Source organism: Aulonocara sp. 'chitande type north' Nkhata Bay, linkage group LG17 (assembly GCF_057382095.1).
Source record: "Aulonocara sp. 'chitande type north' Nkhata Bay isolate Kocher_YH1m ecotype deep benthic linkage group LG17, A_spYH_male_GT1.1, whole genome shotgun sequence".
NCBI lineage: Eukaryota > Metazoa > Chordata > Actinopteri > Cichliformes > Cichlidae > Aulonocara > Aulonocara sp. 'chitande type north' Nkhata Bay.
Window position 1 is genome coordinate 35,825,828 of NC_141360.1, and position 16,796 is coordinate 35,842,623.

The 16,796-nt window shown below is 42.9% G+C and overlaps 1 protein-coding gene across 3 annotated transcripts in view; it reads right to left on the reverse strand.

The window, feature by feature from the left end:
* The window catches only part of strip2 (striatin interacting protein 2), a 31,445-nt gene extending 15,491 nt beyond the window's left edge, over positions 1-15,954 (reverse strand). The window contains exons 1-9 of one of the 3 annotated variants that reach the window (XM_086268331.1): positions 15,743-15,954; positions 10,705-10,774; positions 6,174-6,248; positions 4,263-4,397; positions 3,910-4,030; positions 2,568-2,636; positions 1,776-1,882; positions 1,529-1,656; positions 216-404 (exon numbers count right to left, since the gene is read on the reverse strand). In XM_086268331.1, the coding sequence (XP_086124457.1) occupies positions 216-404; positions 1,529-1,656; positions 1,776-1,882; positions 2,568-2,636; positions 3,910-4,030; positions 4,263-4,397; positions 6,174-6,248; positions 10,705-10,774; positions 15,743-15,763 (915 nt within the window). In that variant the 5' untranslated portion in view covers positions 15,764-15,954. Of the gene's footprint in view, positions 1-215; positions 405-1,528; positions 1,657-1,775; positions 1,883-2,567; positions 2,637-3,909; positions 4,031-4,262; positions 4,398-6,173; positions 6,249-10,704; positions 10,775-15,652 lie in introns of all 3 variants that reach the window. The other 2 variants (XM_086268329.1, XM_086268330.1) reach the window with 2 other exon arrangements.
* Between the last annotated feature and the right edge of the window lie 842 nt (positions 15,955-16,796).

The window sequence follows — 16,796 nt, forward strand, 5'->3', positions numbered from 1 at the left end:
ACTGATGATGTTGGAACTTTTGGAAAAAGGTGACCCAGCAAAGAGTTAGAGAGTGAGAGTCTACTAGGGTAGATAGATGAAACTGATCAACATTACATTAGTTTGTATTAATAACAGCATGCCAGCAATATACACTAAAGTGACACTGTCACCTAAACGTTGTCTAAATGGATTTAGCTTCAGTGTGAGATCCGTGTGTGCTTGAGGGCTAGTACCCTGCGGCTGCGGCGGCCTCTCTTCTGCTGCTGTTGCTGTTCGATGAGCTCCATGGCGGAGGCCGGGGGCGAGGCCGCTCTCATGGCCCTGACCACCTTGATGCTGTCCTCTGGCAGTGGGGGCAGGTTGAGACGCTCCCGGTGTCGCACCTTCATCTCCTGGAGCTCCTCAAAACCTCCCAAAGTAAACTGAAAGACAGAAAAGACCCAGGTAAACAATGATTCATTTGTTATAAAACATTAGCAACTAAGTTTAAGTAATGTCTATTAACAGCGGAATTAATTTTGTAAACAATAATGTGTATGTGTTAGTCCCCATAGGGAAATAACTCTTCTGCATTTAACCCATTCACCCAGTGGGCAGCCACCAGTACAGCGCCCAGGGAGCAGTGTGCAGGGACGGTACCTTGCTCAGGGTAGCCGTTCAGTGGATTCGAACCCCCGACCTTCCCATCATGGGGCAATATTAGCCTGTTTGACTTCCCCCCCAATCAACCAATCACATGGCAGCAACTCAGTGTATTTAGTCATGTAGACGTGGTCATCACGACCTGCTGGAGTTCAAACTGAGCACCAGAATGGTGAGGAAAGACAATCCAAGTGGCTCAACCTGGCATGGTGTTAGTGTCAGATGGGCTGTGTATATTTCAGATTTTCCACATCATAGCCATCTGACAATGGTATTAAAAAAAAAGGAAACTATCCAATGATTGGCAGTTCTCTGGGAGAAAATGCCTTGATGACGCCAGGGTCAGAATCTGGTGTAAACAACATAAAAGCATGAATCCATCCTGCCTTGTATCAACCGTTCTGGCTGCTGCTGGTGTAATACTGTGGACACTTTCTTGGCACACTTTGGGCCCCGCAGTGGCAATTTTGTATCATTTAAACGTCACAGCCTACAAGACAGTACTGTTTTTGACCTTGTCATGCCTTTATGGCCACAGTGTACCCATCCTCTGACTGCTGCTTCCAGCAGCATAAAACCAGATGTCAATGCAACAGAGTAGCAAATTTACAGCGACTGTGCGATGCCATCATGTCAATATGGACCAAAATCTCTGGGGAATATTTCCAGCACCTTGTTGAATCTATGCCACCAACTATTAACACAGCTAAGAAAGCAAAATAAGGCCCAACCAGGTACCAGCAAGGTCTAAATAATGAAGTGGGCGCTGAGTGTTTGTGAAACTTGTTTTATTAAAAAAAAAAAAAAAAAAAAAAAAAAAAAAAAAGCAAAACAAAAATGCAGACATGGACAGAAATAGATTTATTTGCATTACATGCAACAACCATGACTGTAACACACTGACCAGTATTGTTTTCCACAGCAGCAGTAGTACTTTCTTCATGGGGAAGTGTGGCGCGTTCATGCTGCAGAACTTGGTCACCATGGTGAAAAGCAGTAGAGCAAAGGGCTCTCCGTTGTAAAGAGGAGAAGCTGGAGGGGGGGTCAAAGGCAATGTTTTTAAATGGAATAAAATGACATGCAGCATGAAAGCCAATGAAAAGATATACTCATGCAACTTCAAAATACTGAATAAACACACACGCACACACCGAGCTCATTCTTGAAGGTCTCTCTGGCTGCTATCCACTCAGGTCGGTCGTCTTCTGTTTGCACTCTAATGGTTTCCACCATCAAGTACATGATGCTCAGTAAGACTCTGCGAGAAAAAGAAACATCCAAAGAACTCATCATGGACACATTGAGGTTATGTGTGCATTTGTCTGTGTGTGGCATGCATTTAACTGCTGCCCTGACCAGATACAATGGCCCTAAATGGCCTATAAGTACAAGAATCATTGATATAACAGAGGAAATTATAAGCAAGTAGCGCTTGGTTTTGCAAATTGCTCGCGCATTTAGGAAAAAATAATCTCCGAGCTCTGGCTGGATAATGCAGCCATTCCCTCGTAATTATCTGATGCAATACAGGTGGTGTTTTGTACATTAAATGCTTTGTTCGCTCAACAAAGCTTCTCGCTCGGTTCAAAAGGACTATAATGGCTTTCGGTTCTGCGGCAGTAATTAAGGGCAAATCCACTCGTCTAGCTTGTAATTATTTGTAAGTGTTCATCTAGGGAACGCACCGTCTGCGCTACTGTATGTGTGTGAATCGTATGATTTCATGTGTTTGTGTGTAAGGCCTGTTGTGTTAAAAAAAATCAATTTCATTAGGCAGAAGTAGAGTGAAAATGAATGTGAGGACAACAGTCAGCGAATACAATTACATTTTGCAGATTAGGCCAGATGGCATGAAGTTAAGCATTTTGGTTATTTTTAAACGGTATTTATTGGCCTCCTGATCTGAAGCAGACAGGAAGTTGAATCGGTTTTATGCTGCTTACCTGAGCTCTGTGCTGTCTGCAAGAGAGATGGCAGGCTTCCTCACTGCACTGCTGCACGCCTGGCTGTTGCTGCGGGAACAAACGCTACATGATTTTAGTGGATTATCTGAACGTGGCAAGCCAGTCTCTGAATACATCGCAGGTGAGACTACCTGTACCTGTATGATTAACACTTCATCATGTTTTTCCTGCTCGTCTTGCTGAAACCGCCCTGCTCTGCAGCTCTATGCAACTTGAAGATGCCTCGCAGCAGCTTATGTAACAACAAAGCAGCACTGAAGCCCAACTGAGGCTGACACCAGCAGCAACAAAGCTGGCTTGAAGGAGCCTTTGTCACACCACGTTCCCAGTGAAGGGGTCTGTTGATCACAGGCGGCGCGCTACCTATAGTCTCTCCTCAGCAGCCTTTTATGTGTCTCTGCCTCTCTGAAGTAATGAAGAACAGAGGTGTAGTGCTATGTATCCAGTTACAATGCGCTCCCAGTATCATTACATTTGTATATGACCATGTAACTAAAGTGGCAAGTTTGCATACATTAGTCATCTTTAACTGACCACATCATCAAATGATGGACTGGATTTATGATTAGATCACAGCCATCTGTCTGTTCAGCTTCAGCTTCATCTCTGCCTGGCTGACCATCTTCATCAGCCTCTGCATATTCCTCACTTCTCTCTCTCTCTCTCTCTGTTTTCTCTCTGATCCCCAGGGAATGCTAGCCCCTCTCTCCCTTACTTATTCTGAGTTAGACTAAGACGTGAACTTGTATTTGTGTTTACAAGGCAATTACTTTTTCACACAAGACGAGGTTGGCATTTTCACTCAATTAATGATATCATCATTTACAAAACTGCATTTTGTATTTACTAGTTTATATTTGTCTAATGTTAAAAATTGATGATCTGAAACATGTAAGAGTAAGAAATATAACAAAAAAGAAACTTTTTCACTGCACTGCAGGGGCATGTCTACAAGGGGACATGGGATGGCAGCAGCATGCTTCTATGCCAGCCCATAAAAAGCTTGTTTGAATCTCCACTTTTCTTATAATAAATCTGCGATAGGACAGAGGTTTGTACCTCAGTTTTCTATAATTGTTCTATTCTTTTTGATAATTTTGTTTTAATTAAACAGTCTGCACTCATTCTAAGTCAACCCGCCGGGGGCGCCCCAGCGAAGGGGACCCGAACGGGCATTGCAGCTGAGGCGATCCACAAGAAGGGCGAGGAGGGCGATGGAGCATCTACTCCCCCAGGAGCGCTTCGCACCCCAGCCTGGAAACATCCCTGCAGCACTGCATAAAGAACAATGTTACATTTATAACCAGGGTGTCTTACTCACTCTATCTCCATGCTAAGCAGCTCCAGCAGTGCTGTGAAGATGCCCATGTCATACAGCAGGAAAATGTTGTGCCTGGACCAGTGGAGGACATCCACCTCTGTGTCACACTCATCAAACACTCCTGGAGAAACAAGGCGAGAAGTGATGACTATTCGAAGCAAATGATGGCAGAATAGCAGTGACCGGTGTAAATAATGAAATCATTCTATTTCAGGTGCTGTGCATTCTGGCTCACTGTCACGACCTTGTTGAAGACTTAGCCATGGTTAATATTAACAGCAAGACATGTGCGTTTCCTCTAAAACCTAAATGTCTGCTGTGAAAAAGGCTTGTATTTTGTGCAGCCCACACACCCTGAGCCAGGTAGAGGATGGCCCTGGCCACCTTCAGCCTCTTGTCCCTGTCCGTCACCTCCAGCGCGTCCAGCAGCCTCATTACATACGCCCTCTGCTCCTCCACCGTCAGCTCGATCCACCGCCTGCCTCGAGCTGCAGAAAGGACACAGAAACAAAAGGTTCAAGGTTGCAGTCAGATAAATTTAATTTGTATTTTTTTTCTGTGCCTTAGAGAACTCCGAGTGTATCTGTGTCGACTTTTTCAAAGTTTTGATGCACTTTGCAGCATTTTTTTATGCGAGTGGAGGAATAAGTGGAGGAAAAAGTGAGGAAAAGAAACTTGAAAACAATCTGAATCTACAGGGAAGTTAATTTTTCAAAATAACAAGAATAAATAATTTTATAATAATGACACAGTCCTCGTACCTTGGTTTGCTACGGTCAAGGAATGATGCAGTTGCTACGTGCTGCACTAAAGCCGTTTCCTATAGTAACATGGATGTCGTAAACCCAGGATTCTCATTGGCTGTTGCACAAACGAGGTACTTATCATTTCCTGTTCTCGTTAGGAGTTTTCTTCATCACAGTGGATTACATATCAAACAATTAAGATGTGATTAAAGTGCAAATTTCCAGCTTTAATTTTACTGCACTGTGCCGTGCATGCAATTAATTAAGCTAACTGCAAAAGTAGCTGTTAGTTCTGCCATCTGGGAATCCATTATATTCAGATATTTTGGCAGACTTGTATGTTGTGGCTCACTGCATTAGTTTTGGAGATAGCTGAAAGCAATGAGGAGAAACCTGATGTATGCTTTAAAAAAAACACTATTTTTAAGACTAGCAAAAACTAAGTCTGAGTGCACCTCAAACAACTACAAAAACAGCAGCACTGCAGAAATGTCTCAGTCTCTAGCAGGGACTGGCATTTTTTTCCTCCCATCTTCTACTCTTAGACTCTTCAGTTGATTAGACAGGCAGTGATAAGCATTAAGGAGTAAAGCATCCTCACTGATCTCTTTCAACTTAACACACTCTCACTTGTGCAAGGAAAACACACAAAAAACGTTCTAATTTCAGCACACATCACAAAAAACGTTTTTTTTAAACAGCAAAGACCATCAATTAGACGTGCCTTGATAATAACTGTAATTCATGAGAGTGACTGGGAGGGTAGCAGCATAAAACATTGATGAGCTCTCACATGCTACACTAACACGTCCACAAAAAGGACGAGTCAAACAGGAAACCGCACATATAAACACTAATGGAAAGACAGTGATGCAAACAGGCAGCTCTGTCCTCTGTTCCTCCATAAAACAGTGAAGCTCTCATCTAATTCTGCTATTCATCATCACACAGCATGAAGGGAAAGTGACAGACGGCGAGGGCCACTCACTTCTGATTCAAACCGTCTACAAAGGGCGCCTCGACACAGTCTCTGCAGGACTTGATGTAACGCCCTAAACCTAAAAATAATACCTCCCTCAATACAGAAAACCCGACTTTGTCACAATAAAATAAATCAAGAAGAAAGTTTTTCTTCTTGCTCAACAGGAAAAACGTAATTTAATGCAATTTTCCACACAAAAGCAGATAAAGCAACACCGTATTAAAGCTCGATCCTGTCAGGCTGATAATAACGCCGACGTACAGACTGGAAAAGCCACTTTGTTCTCGACAACCAAACGTTAATCACATGCTTTAAGGGTGGCCCCTTCAATCTGTAGGGATATCAATTCTTTGAACAGCTTAAAAGAGCAGAGCTTTGATGTGTCTGCTCACCCTCGCCTCGCCTCACCTCACCGGTCAGGTTGTAAACCACAGCAGCTCATTGAACACGTCGCTTTTACAGCCTTTAGTGTGCAAGTGCAATTTTGTAATTCTGGAACTTGAAGGGACACACACACACACACACGCACACATTACCATGGCTTCTGAAGTCCTCCTCGAAGTAGTCTCTGTTGAGGGCAAACTCTGGCTCTTCTGTGTAACTGTAGAGCTCTGTGGACACAACAGGATACAATCAGGGATGAAATAAATACTATAACCCACTCAGTAATGGAAAACCAATTTCCAGTTAATTCTAGAGCTTGAGAAGCAATTTAAACCCGCTAATAATTCCCCAAGAGTAAGAGAATGAAAAGAATACATCAGAAGAAAGATGAGCCTCCTAGCAGAGGATTCGAAATCCTACAGCGCCTTGTTCTCGAATCAAAAGATTTTGAGAAAACCTGACCTCTGACCTTGACTTTAAGGTTGAGCTCACCGAGATTCAAACTCGCCCGAGATCTTTAGTAGATATACCTATGGTATCAACTTGAAGCTCCTACGTCAACTTGCTCTTAAGTTATCACATTCACAAACTTGGGTGCGTCCATGCTGCCGGCCCGGTGAACTGACGACAGTACCCCGTCAGGCTTTTAAAGTTAAGGGCTAAAAATGAAATGCTCAAATCCAGCACTCCCCAAACTGCATTGTGCAGTGTTGAAGCTGTTCAATATTGTAATGCAATTGGGATGTTTTTGTAGCATCTGCTCCAAAAGGCTTGGATAAATCAAACCATGCTGTGGTATTTCAGTCAGCAGTTGTCCAGATGAATTATTCCGTAGTATCCCAAGAGTCCTAGATTTCCTTGATAGAAAAGAAATTCACATTTTACTGATTTTCAGAAGTTTTTTGAGTCTGCAGACTTGTATAAGCTCTAACGAAATAAATGTATTTACTGTTAACATTGGAGACAAAGAATTAATTGAAGACGTGTTTATCATAAGTCTGAATTCATTTCCGGCTTCATATAATGTACATATAAATAAACGTGATGATAAGATGTCCCTCCATTATAGACCAGTACAGTCACACCCAGAGACGTGCGTCTGACAGGTTTGTAAAGAGCTAGGGATGGATCTGAATGAGAGTCCAACAGACACTGCACTTTTACGTGGTAGGAATCTGTTAGTCCCAAGGTAGACCCACCACCAAACACCAAACATCAGTCAATCACAGGGCAGCAACTTAATGAATTACACACAGCCTGGATGACTGTGGATGTACAATCTGAGCATCAGAACGGGGAAGAAAGGTGATTTAAGTGACTTTGAATGTGGATGATGAGCTGGTCTGAGTATTTCAGAAACTGCTGATCTAATGGGATTTTCACACACAACCATCTCTAGGGTTTACAGAGATTGGCTTGAAAAAGAGAAAATATCCAGTGAGCGGCTGTTCTCTGGAAGAAAATGCATTGTTGATGCAAGAGGTCAGAGGAGGAATGTCAGACTGTTTTGAACTGATAGGAAAGCAACAGTGACTCAGATAATCAATCAATACAAAGTATGCAGAAGAGCATCTCTGAACACATGGAACCTTGAAGCAGATGAGCTACAGCAGGAGACCATACCAGGTGTCACTCCTTTCATCTAAGAAGACACTAAAATTACCATAGGCTCAACAATATTGGACAACAGAAGACTGAAAAAACACTCAAATTCTACTACGATATTTGGATGTAGAGTCAAAATTTGTCATGAACAATCTGATAGGATCCATCATGCCTTATGTCAATGGTTCAGGCTTGTGGTGATGGCGGTGTGGGCATTTAAATGTCACTCAATAGAAAAGAGCACAGTGAGGATGTGGTGGTGAAAGTGCAACATCTTGTTGAATTGATGCCACTAAGAATTAAGTCCATTCTGAAGGATAAAAGGGGTCCAACTCAGTACTGGCAAGGTGTAACTAATAAAGTAGCACATACTCTGTAACCACAGCTGTATGCATGTAAATAAGAATGCAGATCCACTAACAAGCATGCAAAAATTCTGATTTTTTCTTAAAATCACTCTGCATCTATCTCTCTAAACAACCTTCATTCCAAAGCCCTGCAAAACCAAGAGCTAAGCCTCACAACAACAGTGCTGTGCAAACACCGATTAAAATAACCCAAATAACAATGCAGTGCAAAGAAAACGTATTCCGCAATCTACTAAAAGCCAAAGAGATTATGAATTGGCAAAATATCCGTCCGCCCACGCTCGACGGGTGAGGTCAAGACACAGATAGACCTCCATCTACAGCGAAAAACAACAAATTTAACTCGGAAATCCCAGATTTTTACAGAGCTTAAGGGCCTTTCAATATTATAGCGACACTTATAATAAGACACCTACATCAAGACCAGCAGGAGAATGAAATAGGACGACTTTGCAGCCCACTACGCACAACACAAAAAGCACACATGCACATGACAAACTGTAAATGCTGCATATAATTAAGGAGATGAATTATTTTCTGCCATAAGTTATAATATAATAATGAAAATTCAGGTTTGTATGTATGCATCCCCTTCACATTCACATTATTGTAACCGTATGATGTTTATTATATGCTCTGATGCTTTGAGCAGCTGTCCTCCTTGGTTTGTTTCATGCGCAGTCTAAAGATCCGTCACGCGTCTCCTCCTGTTCTCGGAGCAGTCGTCATTCCCTTACCCCGAGGAGCTGTCGGCAGAAAGCCGCGGTGACTGTCTTGCCCGTTTGTGTGTGACTAACCTTTTTGGCAAATCAGCTGCCGTTTGCCATCTACCAGGTGGACCATCATTCTGACTTCAAATCGACACACTTATTCAACGTTTCTCTCAGCACACCAGCCGGATCGGAGAAAATAAATAATATGCTCTCTAAATAATCTTTTTGTACTCGGCCCTGAAAGGAACATTATTAACCAAGCTCCAAGTCAAGTACAGGCTGTCACCACCTTACACAGATGCTGCGGTTCTGAATGAATAATCAGTGTTAATGATTAGTGTTAGTCATTTTTTCTGTGCGTGGCAAAAAAAAAAAAAAAAAATACCAGCACGCACCAAAAGATTTTTGTTCTGCGCCTTCATCGCTGTTCTCGCCAACTCTCTTTGTTTGCATGTGTAACATAAAACAGCTGAAAGGATCCTGAGGAATGTGGATGTTTGATTTATTTTTCAAATCAATGGCACATTCTCGTTCCTATGCTAAGTAGAAACAGGGGTGTCACCGTAGGAATTCTGTGGGCGAAGAGCTCTGTCATGCATAACAAGCAGACATAGATCTTTGATCTGCAGTCATGAGAAAGTTTTCACAGCAGTCTATACAGTCCACACTCACTGCTTCCATAAGAATTAGGAGAAAAAGAAGCAGCCAGGTCCTGCTATTCAACACTAGATTTGCAAAGTTGCATCTGAACAAATCGGTTACAGCTGACAGCTGCCCCTCCCTGATCCTGGTTCTGCTGTAAGTTTCTTCCTGTTAAAAGGGAGTTTTACCTTCCCACTGTCACCAAAGTACTTACTCAGAGGGGGTTGTCTCACGGCTGGGGTTTTCTCTGTATCATTGTAGGGTGTTTGCCTTACAACATAAAGTGTTTGAGGTGACATTTGACTGTAATAGACACAGCACCATGTTTGATGGAAAGCACACGCAGCATATTAGGGTAAACATCTGATACCAACTATAAAGCATGGTGGTGAAGGGGTGATGATTTGGGTTTGTTTTGCAGCCACAGGACCTGGGTACCTTGCAGACAGATCAACCGCAAAGTCCTCTGTATAGGTTGGTTTGGGCTTAAAAATTGGGGGATATTTTCTTGGCATATCTTGGATCTCTTAGTACCGACAAAGTATCTTTTAAATGTGAAAGCCTACTCCAATATTGTTTAGCCATGTTCTGATGTTCTGCGCCATGTCACAAAGCTCAGATCATCTCAAACTTGTATTCTAAACATAACTGTACTCAAATGGCCTTCACATTTGAGTCCATATCTGAGTCAAATGTGAGGCTATCTGTCTGACAGCTAAAGCTTGGCTAAAACTGAGAGATACAGCAGGATAATGTTCCAAAACAATCCAGCAAATCTACAAAGGGAAAGGCTGAAAAAGAAAAGAAAAGAATCAAAGAATGACTGCAGTGGCCCAGTCAAAACCTCAATTCGACTGAAATGCTGCAGTGGGACCCTAAGAGAGCTTTGTATAAATGAACGTCAGTGACTCTTAATCAACAGAAGCAACGGTGTAAAGAAGAGTGAGCCAAAATTCCTCCCCAATGGAGAATATTTATTATGCACAGACTAGATGCACAGCACTGCATCGAGCCCTGTGAAAATGTTCCTTTTTCACATGACTGTAAGTCTGCTCTGGCAGCTTTTCGACTGACAGGTGTCCCAACACAGATTGTCAATCGAGTCGCTGATCTGCACCTGCATCGTGTTTTCGCTTTTGGTGGCTGTTAAAGTAATTTTATTGGAATCGTTTGACGAGTAATATGGCCCGCTGTGTGGTACTGACCATCCAGATGGCTGTGCTCCATTTTTGATGGGTGAAACTTCGCACCTGTCATTCAAATACGGCCACAAAAGCGCAGCGGTGGTCAAAATGGTAATTCTGAGGCTTCGAATACAAAGTCCAAAGCCAACGGATGACGGTCTGTGGTCTTACCAGAGAGCTCTGCAGTCAGTGTGTCCGTGTCTCCGTACTCAAACTCCAGGTTTGGAGACTCCATGGAGCTCTGCAAGAGCAAAACACACATTAGCACACATAATGTAGCTGAATTCAGTTAATCACAGTTTCCCCAAACGCCCACAGACATTGAAATAGATGCAAAAAACATACTGTGGGATATTTACATATCCCAACACCTACAATTACTATGTACTCTGTTTGCAGTCACATCCATACACACATCACCCACACACACACACACACACACACCATGGCTTTTTACTGGTGGCTGTTTTTTCAGGCAGTGCTGATTAGTCATTTACATCTTTCCTCTGAGATCCTCTTACGCAGAGCCACTCACTCATGGTTACAGGTGCTCTCTATGGACGCACACAGCTACTGCTTTAATCAGCCTAATTGAACAGTCAGAGAAGGCTTTCCCTAGCCAGCACCAGAACAAGAGGAAAGAGAAGGCACAGGAGTCAACATGCCCCCACCCCCATATCAAAGCAGATTATCCACTGTATCCAGGAAAAGGTCTCTCTAAGCTCTGACATTAGCCTCACCCTGTGATTTACAAATACCCACGAGACAGGCTGCACACATTTTCTATGTTTCACGCAATCGCAACACTCAGAATCTGTGAGCGTGTGAACAGTATGTCATCCACGCACCCGCGCACACACACAGTCATATTTAGAGCGTAACCTTAGGGCAAGACAACTGAAAAATGTAACTTTGTCCGAGATCTCGCCAAACTAACAACACTCCCAGCAGCCTCAGACTCTTTTGTCTAGCTAGCTTAATGACCAAGACAGACCTAATAAATTATGAATGCATTTTATGAAGCCTTTCTCAACATCTAAACAAGTAAAACCAAAGTTGGGAGGGTAAGCATGTAATCGCACGCACACAACAGAGGGAGATGGGCAGATAAGCTCGCAGAAAGGCCTGCAGTCACTGTCCTTTTGAAACAAATTCATTTGCAGGGAAACAGGATGCACAGTACACATAATGACACCTTACTAACTTGCACCAAGACACACTGCACAATAAGTAGCATGCAGCCATACAGAGAGGCTTTTAAAACCTTGTAAGGGTAGGAACAAAGTGGTGAAAGGGTTGTGCTTGATAATAACGTGAAGCGAAATTTCTCTACAGGGATTATAAAAGATTCATGTTATGCTAATGAGAATTAAGAAACGCTCCTGGCAGCACTTAGCTTCAGGCTAAGGGTGTGAGCCGTGTTTAACCCTGTGCAAACCGCCCTGGGGACCGGTCCAGGACTGTAAATAAGGATCTGCTCTCTGAGTCAGGCATCCTGGTTAAATAACTGTGTGCTGCCATGTCTCCTATAAATACCTGCTGCAACCAAGTCAGCAGGAAGTAGAATATGCAGGACATCAGATGGCAGTTTGTTTATGACCGAGAGCCTGAGCAACACAATTTGATGTCATTACTGCACTTGTAAACCAGGAAATGAAAACCACTTGGGAGTCAGAATGATTGAAGGAAAATGCTTATCGTGACCCTTAAAGCAGCAGAAGGGAGGCTCTGCAGTGTTTATCCTTGGCTGTCTGTTTTTGAAGGGGGCGGGTGAACCAAAGCTAGGGGGATGTTGGTGACAGTGGTAAGGGTTTTATTTTCCAGGGACAGTTATGAAAACGAGCCATATCGTCATTTTAGACGGATTAACACTTGCCGGGGAGGAATTACGGCACTCACGGTAATTTACAGAGTCATCTACACCTTGAGTATTAATGTCTTCACATTACCACACTCTGGTTAGTGTATGTGAGAAAGGGCTTTACACACAGACAAGCCCACATGATAAAACATACACAACAGAAAGCCCAGGAGAGCAGAGGACAGAAATTAGTGTCATCACAAGACCCTAACTAGAGCTCGGCCAAAAGTAAAGAATAGATGGGAGAAATGCCTTTAAACCATGTTTTGAGTGTTGCTGTTGCACATTTTTTCCACCAGGGGGCAGCTTCCCTATTTCAAACATATGTTTGGAAGGTAAAGGAGTAATCTTTGACAATGAAATCATTGTTTTTTAAGGTCCAAGATAATTAAAGAATCCAAAGACTTATAAATAAATGCACATAACAAATATTAGAGAAGTATGTTTATGTTTTTTGTGTCTGAAAGCAGAAAAAAAACATTGGCCGAAATATCGAATTTTCGTCAATTATCGGCATGGTATTCGTCTTAAAACTCCCATGTCTATTAGGCTCTAAATCTAACTTATAGCTTTAAGGTAAGTAATGCTGGTACCAGTACCAATAACAACATTTCTGATAGTGTGACATTCCTACTTTGGACTTGTTCTTATTTTTGGTCTTCTCTTTAACTTCATGCATTACAAACACATGTTTCAGAACAAACAATTTTGTCAGGCAACTTTTATCAAGTGAACTTCATCTGATTAGTAGCTACTATAATATTACAGCTATTACAAAACCATCCTTTATTAACATTATTCATCATTAATAATTAAACAATGCATAAAATTCCAAGGATTACTAGTTTTCTTAGTCGATTAGTTTTATGCAGAAGACTATACAAAAATTCAAGAACAACCCAAACTGTTTAGCTTACACTGAAAATTGTGTGACCATGCAAGAGCCCACTCCTGAAAGTAAAAGTGATTGAGGCGACTTGTTTTCAAGGCCTTTAACACTTTCACTTAGGCTTAATTAGCCTTGATAAATTACTTAAATAGATTATATTACTGAGTCTCTTAGTCCCTCAGTCCTCCATTGGCATCCCTGAAACTGAAGTTAACTCCTCTGCCCAAACTGAAATGACACGTCTCTTTATGTTTCTCTTTAATTCTCATGCCTCTCCTCTCTCTTCTTCGTCTGCTGCTACTCTTCCATTTCTCCTTACAATTACCCAGTCTCTCTCTTCCACTCCTTCATTTTTCCCCCATTCACTCTCGTTTACCATTCCTCTTCTCTTTGCCACCAGCTGATAACCAAAATTGCCCCGGCTCCAAACTGAACTGGCACGGCTCCTGTGTTTGCACGCTCTACACCGCATCAGCGTGCAAACACCGGGCGCAGTGTCAAGGCTGAACGCCCCCTCTTCTACCAACATATGCCAACATGGACAACCGATGACCACTCCAGCCAGCAAGAAAGACAAACAGTCACGTACACGACTGAGTAAGGTTTGAGATTCCTGGTTCAACTGTAGAGGCCAGGGAACCTCATTCATTCACCCCCAACCCCCTATCCATTGACCGTATGATGAATATGCTCTAGTTCCCCCAAAAAACATTCAGCGTCCTCTTTCAAAGCACTCTGAATGGTTTCGGCTTCAACGCACTCTGAGTAACATCTCTTATGTATCTGGACCGAGTAACCCCACCAATGAAGCCCATCATCTAGTAATTTTTTCATGAGGAGGATGAATTATAGCTGCCGAGCACTGAGGGAGCCTTAACAACAAGCCTCGCCAGTCAAGTTTAGAAATAGCGGAGGAGATTACAGCTTACAGGTCCATATTACAGAAGGTGACTCCCATAAGCGTCTACGGTGGCTCTAAACACTCTTTAAACCACAGAAAATATGCTTATACACCGGACCTATGGGACCGCCTCAGTCTTTTTTAATCAAAAAAAGGATACTGCAATGATGTAAAAAAAAACAAAAACAAAAAAAAAACTGAGCATCAGAATGGGGGAAGAAAGGTGATAATCTACTGGGATTTCTCCGATGGCAAGACTGCTTCAAGCTGAAAGGAAGGCAACGGTAGCTCAAATGATCACTTGTTACAACCAATATGTGCAGGAGAGCATCTTTGCTGCTGAAGCAGCAGAAGAGCACAATGGGTCCCACTCCTTCCGGTTAAGAAGAGGAAACTGAGGGTACAATTTGCACAAGCTCACTAAAATCAGGCAGAAGATTGGAAAAAAACAAACATTGCCTGGTTGGATGAGTCTCGATTTGCAACAGGATCGATATTTGGTGCAAATGACATGAAAGCATTGATCCACCCTGACGTGTAGCAATAATTCAGAAGGCAATTATGGTCTAATAGTCTAGGGAGATAATTTCTTGATTCACTTTGAGTTAAAATACAATCTCATTTATATAAAACGCATTACAAATTTAAACTTTCTAACTCACAACGTTTACGCTGACTACATATTTTCATCATTTGTGCCTCTCTGTTTTTATCAGTTTACAATAGACGATAACAGCCTCCAGAGCTAGCTAGAAGGCAGAGGAGGGCACCTGCTGGTGATATGTATGGGACTGGAAACAACTGTACATTTAGTGGGACTGTAGCATCCAAATTAGGTCTCTGACGCGCCCCAAACAATTCTAAATTTATAACAGGCCAGCATCGGCTTATTATTGTGCCACCAGTATATCACTCATACTGTAGTTCAAACCTCAAAGATTTTAAATTTGCACATGTTTTATTGTCTGGCAGCCACTTTTATTTCAGTTTCCAAGAAAGCGTACTAAACCAAATCCCTCCTTTCACAAAGATACCAAATAAAACCAATAAATGCTCATCTGAGGAGCAGGCGGACTGCCAAAAACCGATCCGATTCTCTGATTGATTAAATGGAGGATGCACTCCAGATGCCATAAGGACACCACGAGGACATAAATATGATATGCAGTTACGTTCGGTGGTCCTGGGAGCAGCAGTCACATTTCACCACCTGCAGTCCCCCACGCTGAGCACCGCTGTAGGATTACCGCTGGGTTATTTATAGGAGCCGCTGCCAAAATAACACCTCGCCGTCTGCCCGCATGCATGCTCTGGAGCAAAGACGACTCGCTGCATGGAAAGGACATTCAGCTGATCTGAAAGCTTCCCAGCAACAACACACACATACACACACGTACGCACACACAGCCGTCCAGTGCGCTCCTGTACCAGGAGCTGTGGGAGCCCGCTGTGCTGTACTTGAATTTACCTCTGACTCCTTCTGCTGATCCTTGAACACATCTTTCCCTTTCGGCCTCTGTCTGTCGCCGTTATCGTTAAGGTTATTAATGATAGGTACCTCCATGTCCTCCGTCTGCATCTTTCACGGTCGGCTCGGCTCACTTCCTCCTCCGCGGATAGTGCATACCGATCCGGTGGACAGCTCAAGACTGCACCGCGTCAGGAGGGGGGGACCGACTCCGGAGAGCCAAGTTGAGGATCTCCTCCTCCTCCTTCTGCTGCTGTTGCGACTCCCCCCCCTCCCGATATGTTTGATTCGCTGTCCCTGCTCGAACCGAGAGGGCGGAGTTAAATAGAGTCGCATCAGCTGACACATGGAACCAAAACGATGTCAGTGTACTAAAGTGGAGGTTGAATGGCTCAAAGTATTAGAAGCACCTACATCTTATAAAAATAACTGCTGCATCCCCTTTGCTGAGCTGCCACACAGTCTGCCGTCAGCCGTGATGTCACTGTCGCAGATCACTTCACGTGTGTGCATCTTCATTTGTCATTTCACCTCCTGTCACTTTCCCCTGTGAATTATTGATGTGTGGCTGTGAGGGGATTGTCCTGCAGACTGAAACACACACAGCCCCCTGACTGTGGAAAAACCACTTAAGATGACATGATTGGAGTGAACAGTTCAGAGCAGGCTTGTGCCACATGGCCTAGGGCAGTGGGGGAGGTGAGAGAGTTCAAGGTTAAATAGTAATTTACTGGTGGTTAAATCCATCGCAGGCCAAGATCAGCAGACACAACACAGGAGCTACAAAAACACAGTGATGTGAGGAACTCTAGAACTCTAGTCTAAATGTAACTCAAGTACTCACTTTCAGAATTTTATGTGATTTCAGTTGATGGACGATTTTTTTTTAGGAAGGCAAATTGGATTTATCAAAAACATTAACTGTTTAGTTTCATGGTAGCAGACAAACTGCAAAGTACCTACAGACAGTTTTTGCAAGGACGAGGTTTCCTATTTTCTGTTATAAATTCCAGGCCACAGCTCAGGTTTGGTCTAAAAACTATTCCAATGGTATCATCAGGGTTAATTTCTCTTAAAGGTGGGTCAAGGCAGCTTCAAAAGGCCTGACTACAGACTGTATGTAAAAGATGGCAGCAGACAACAG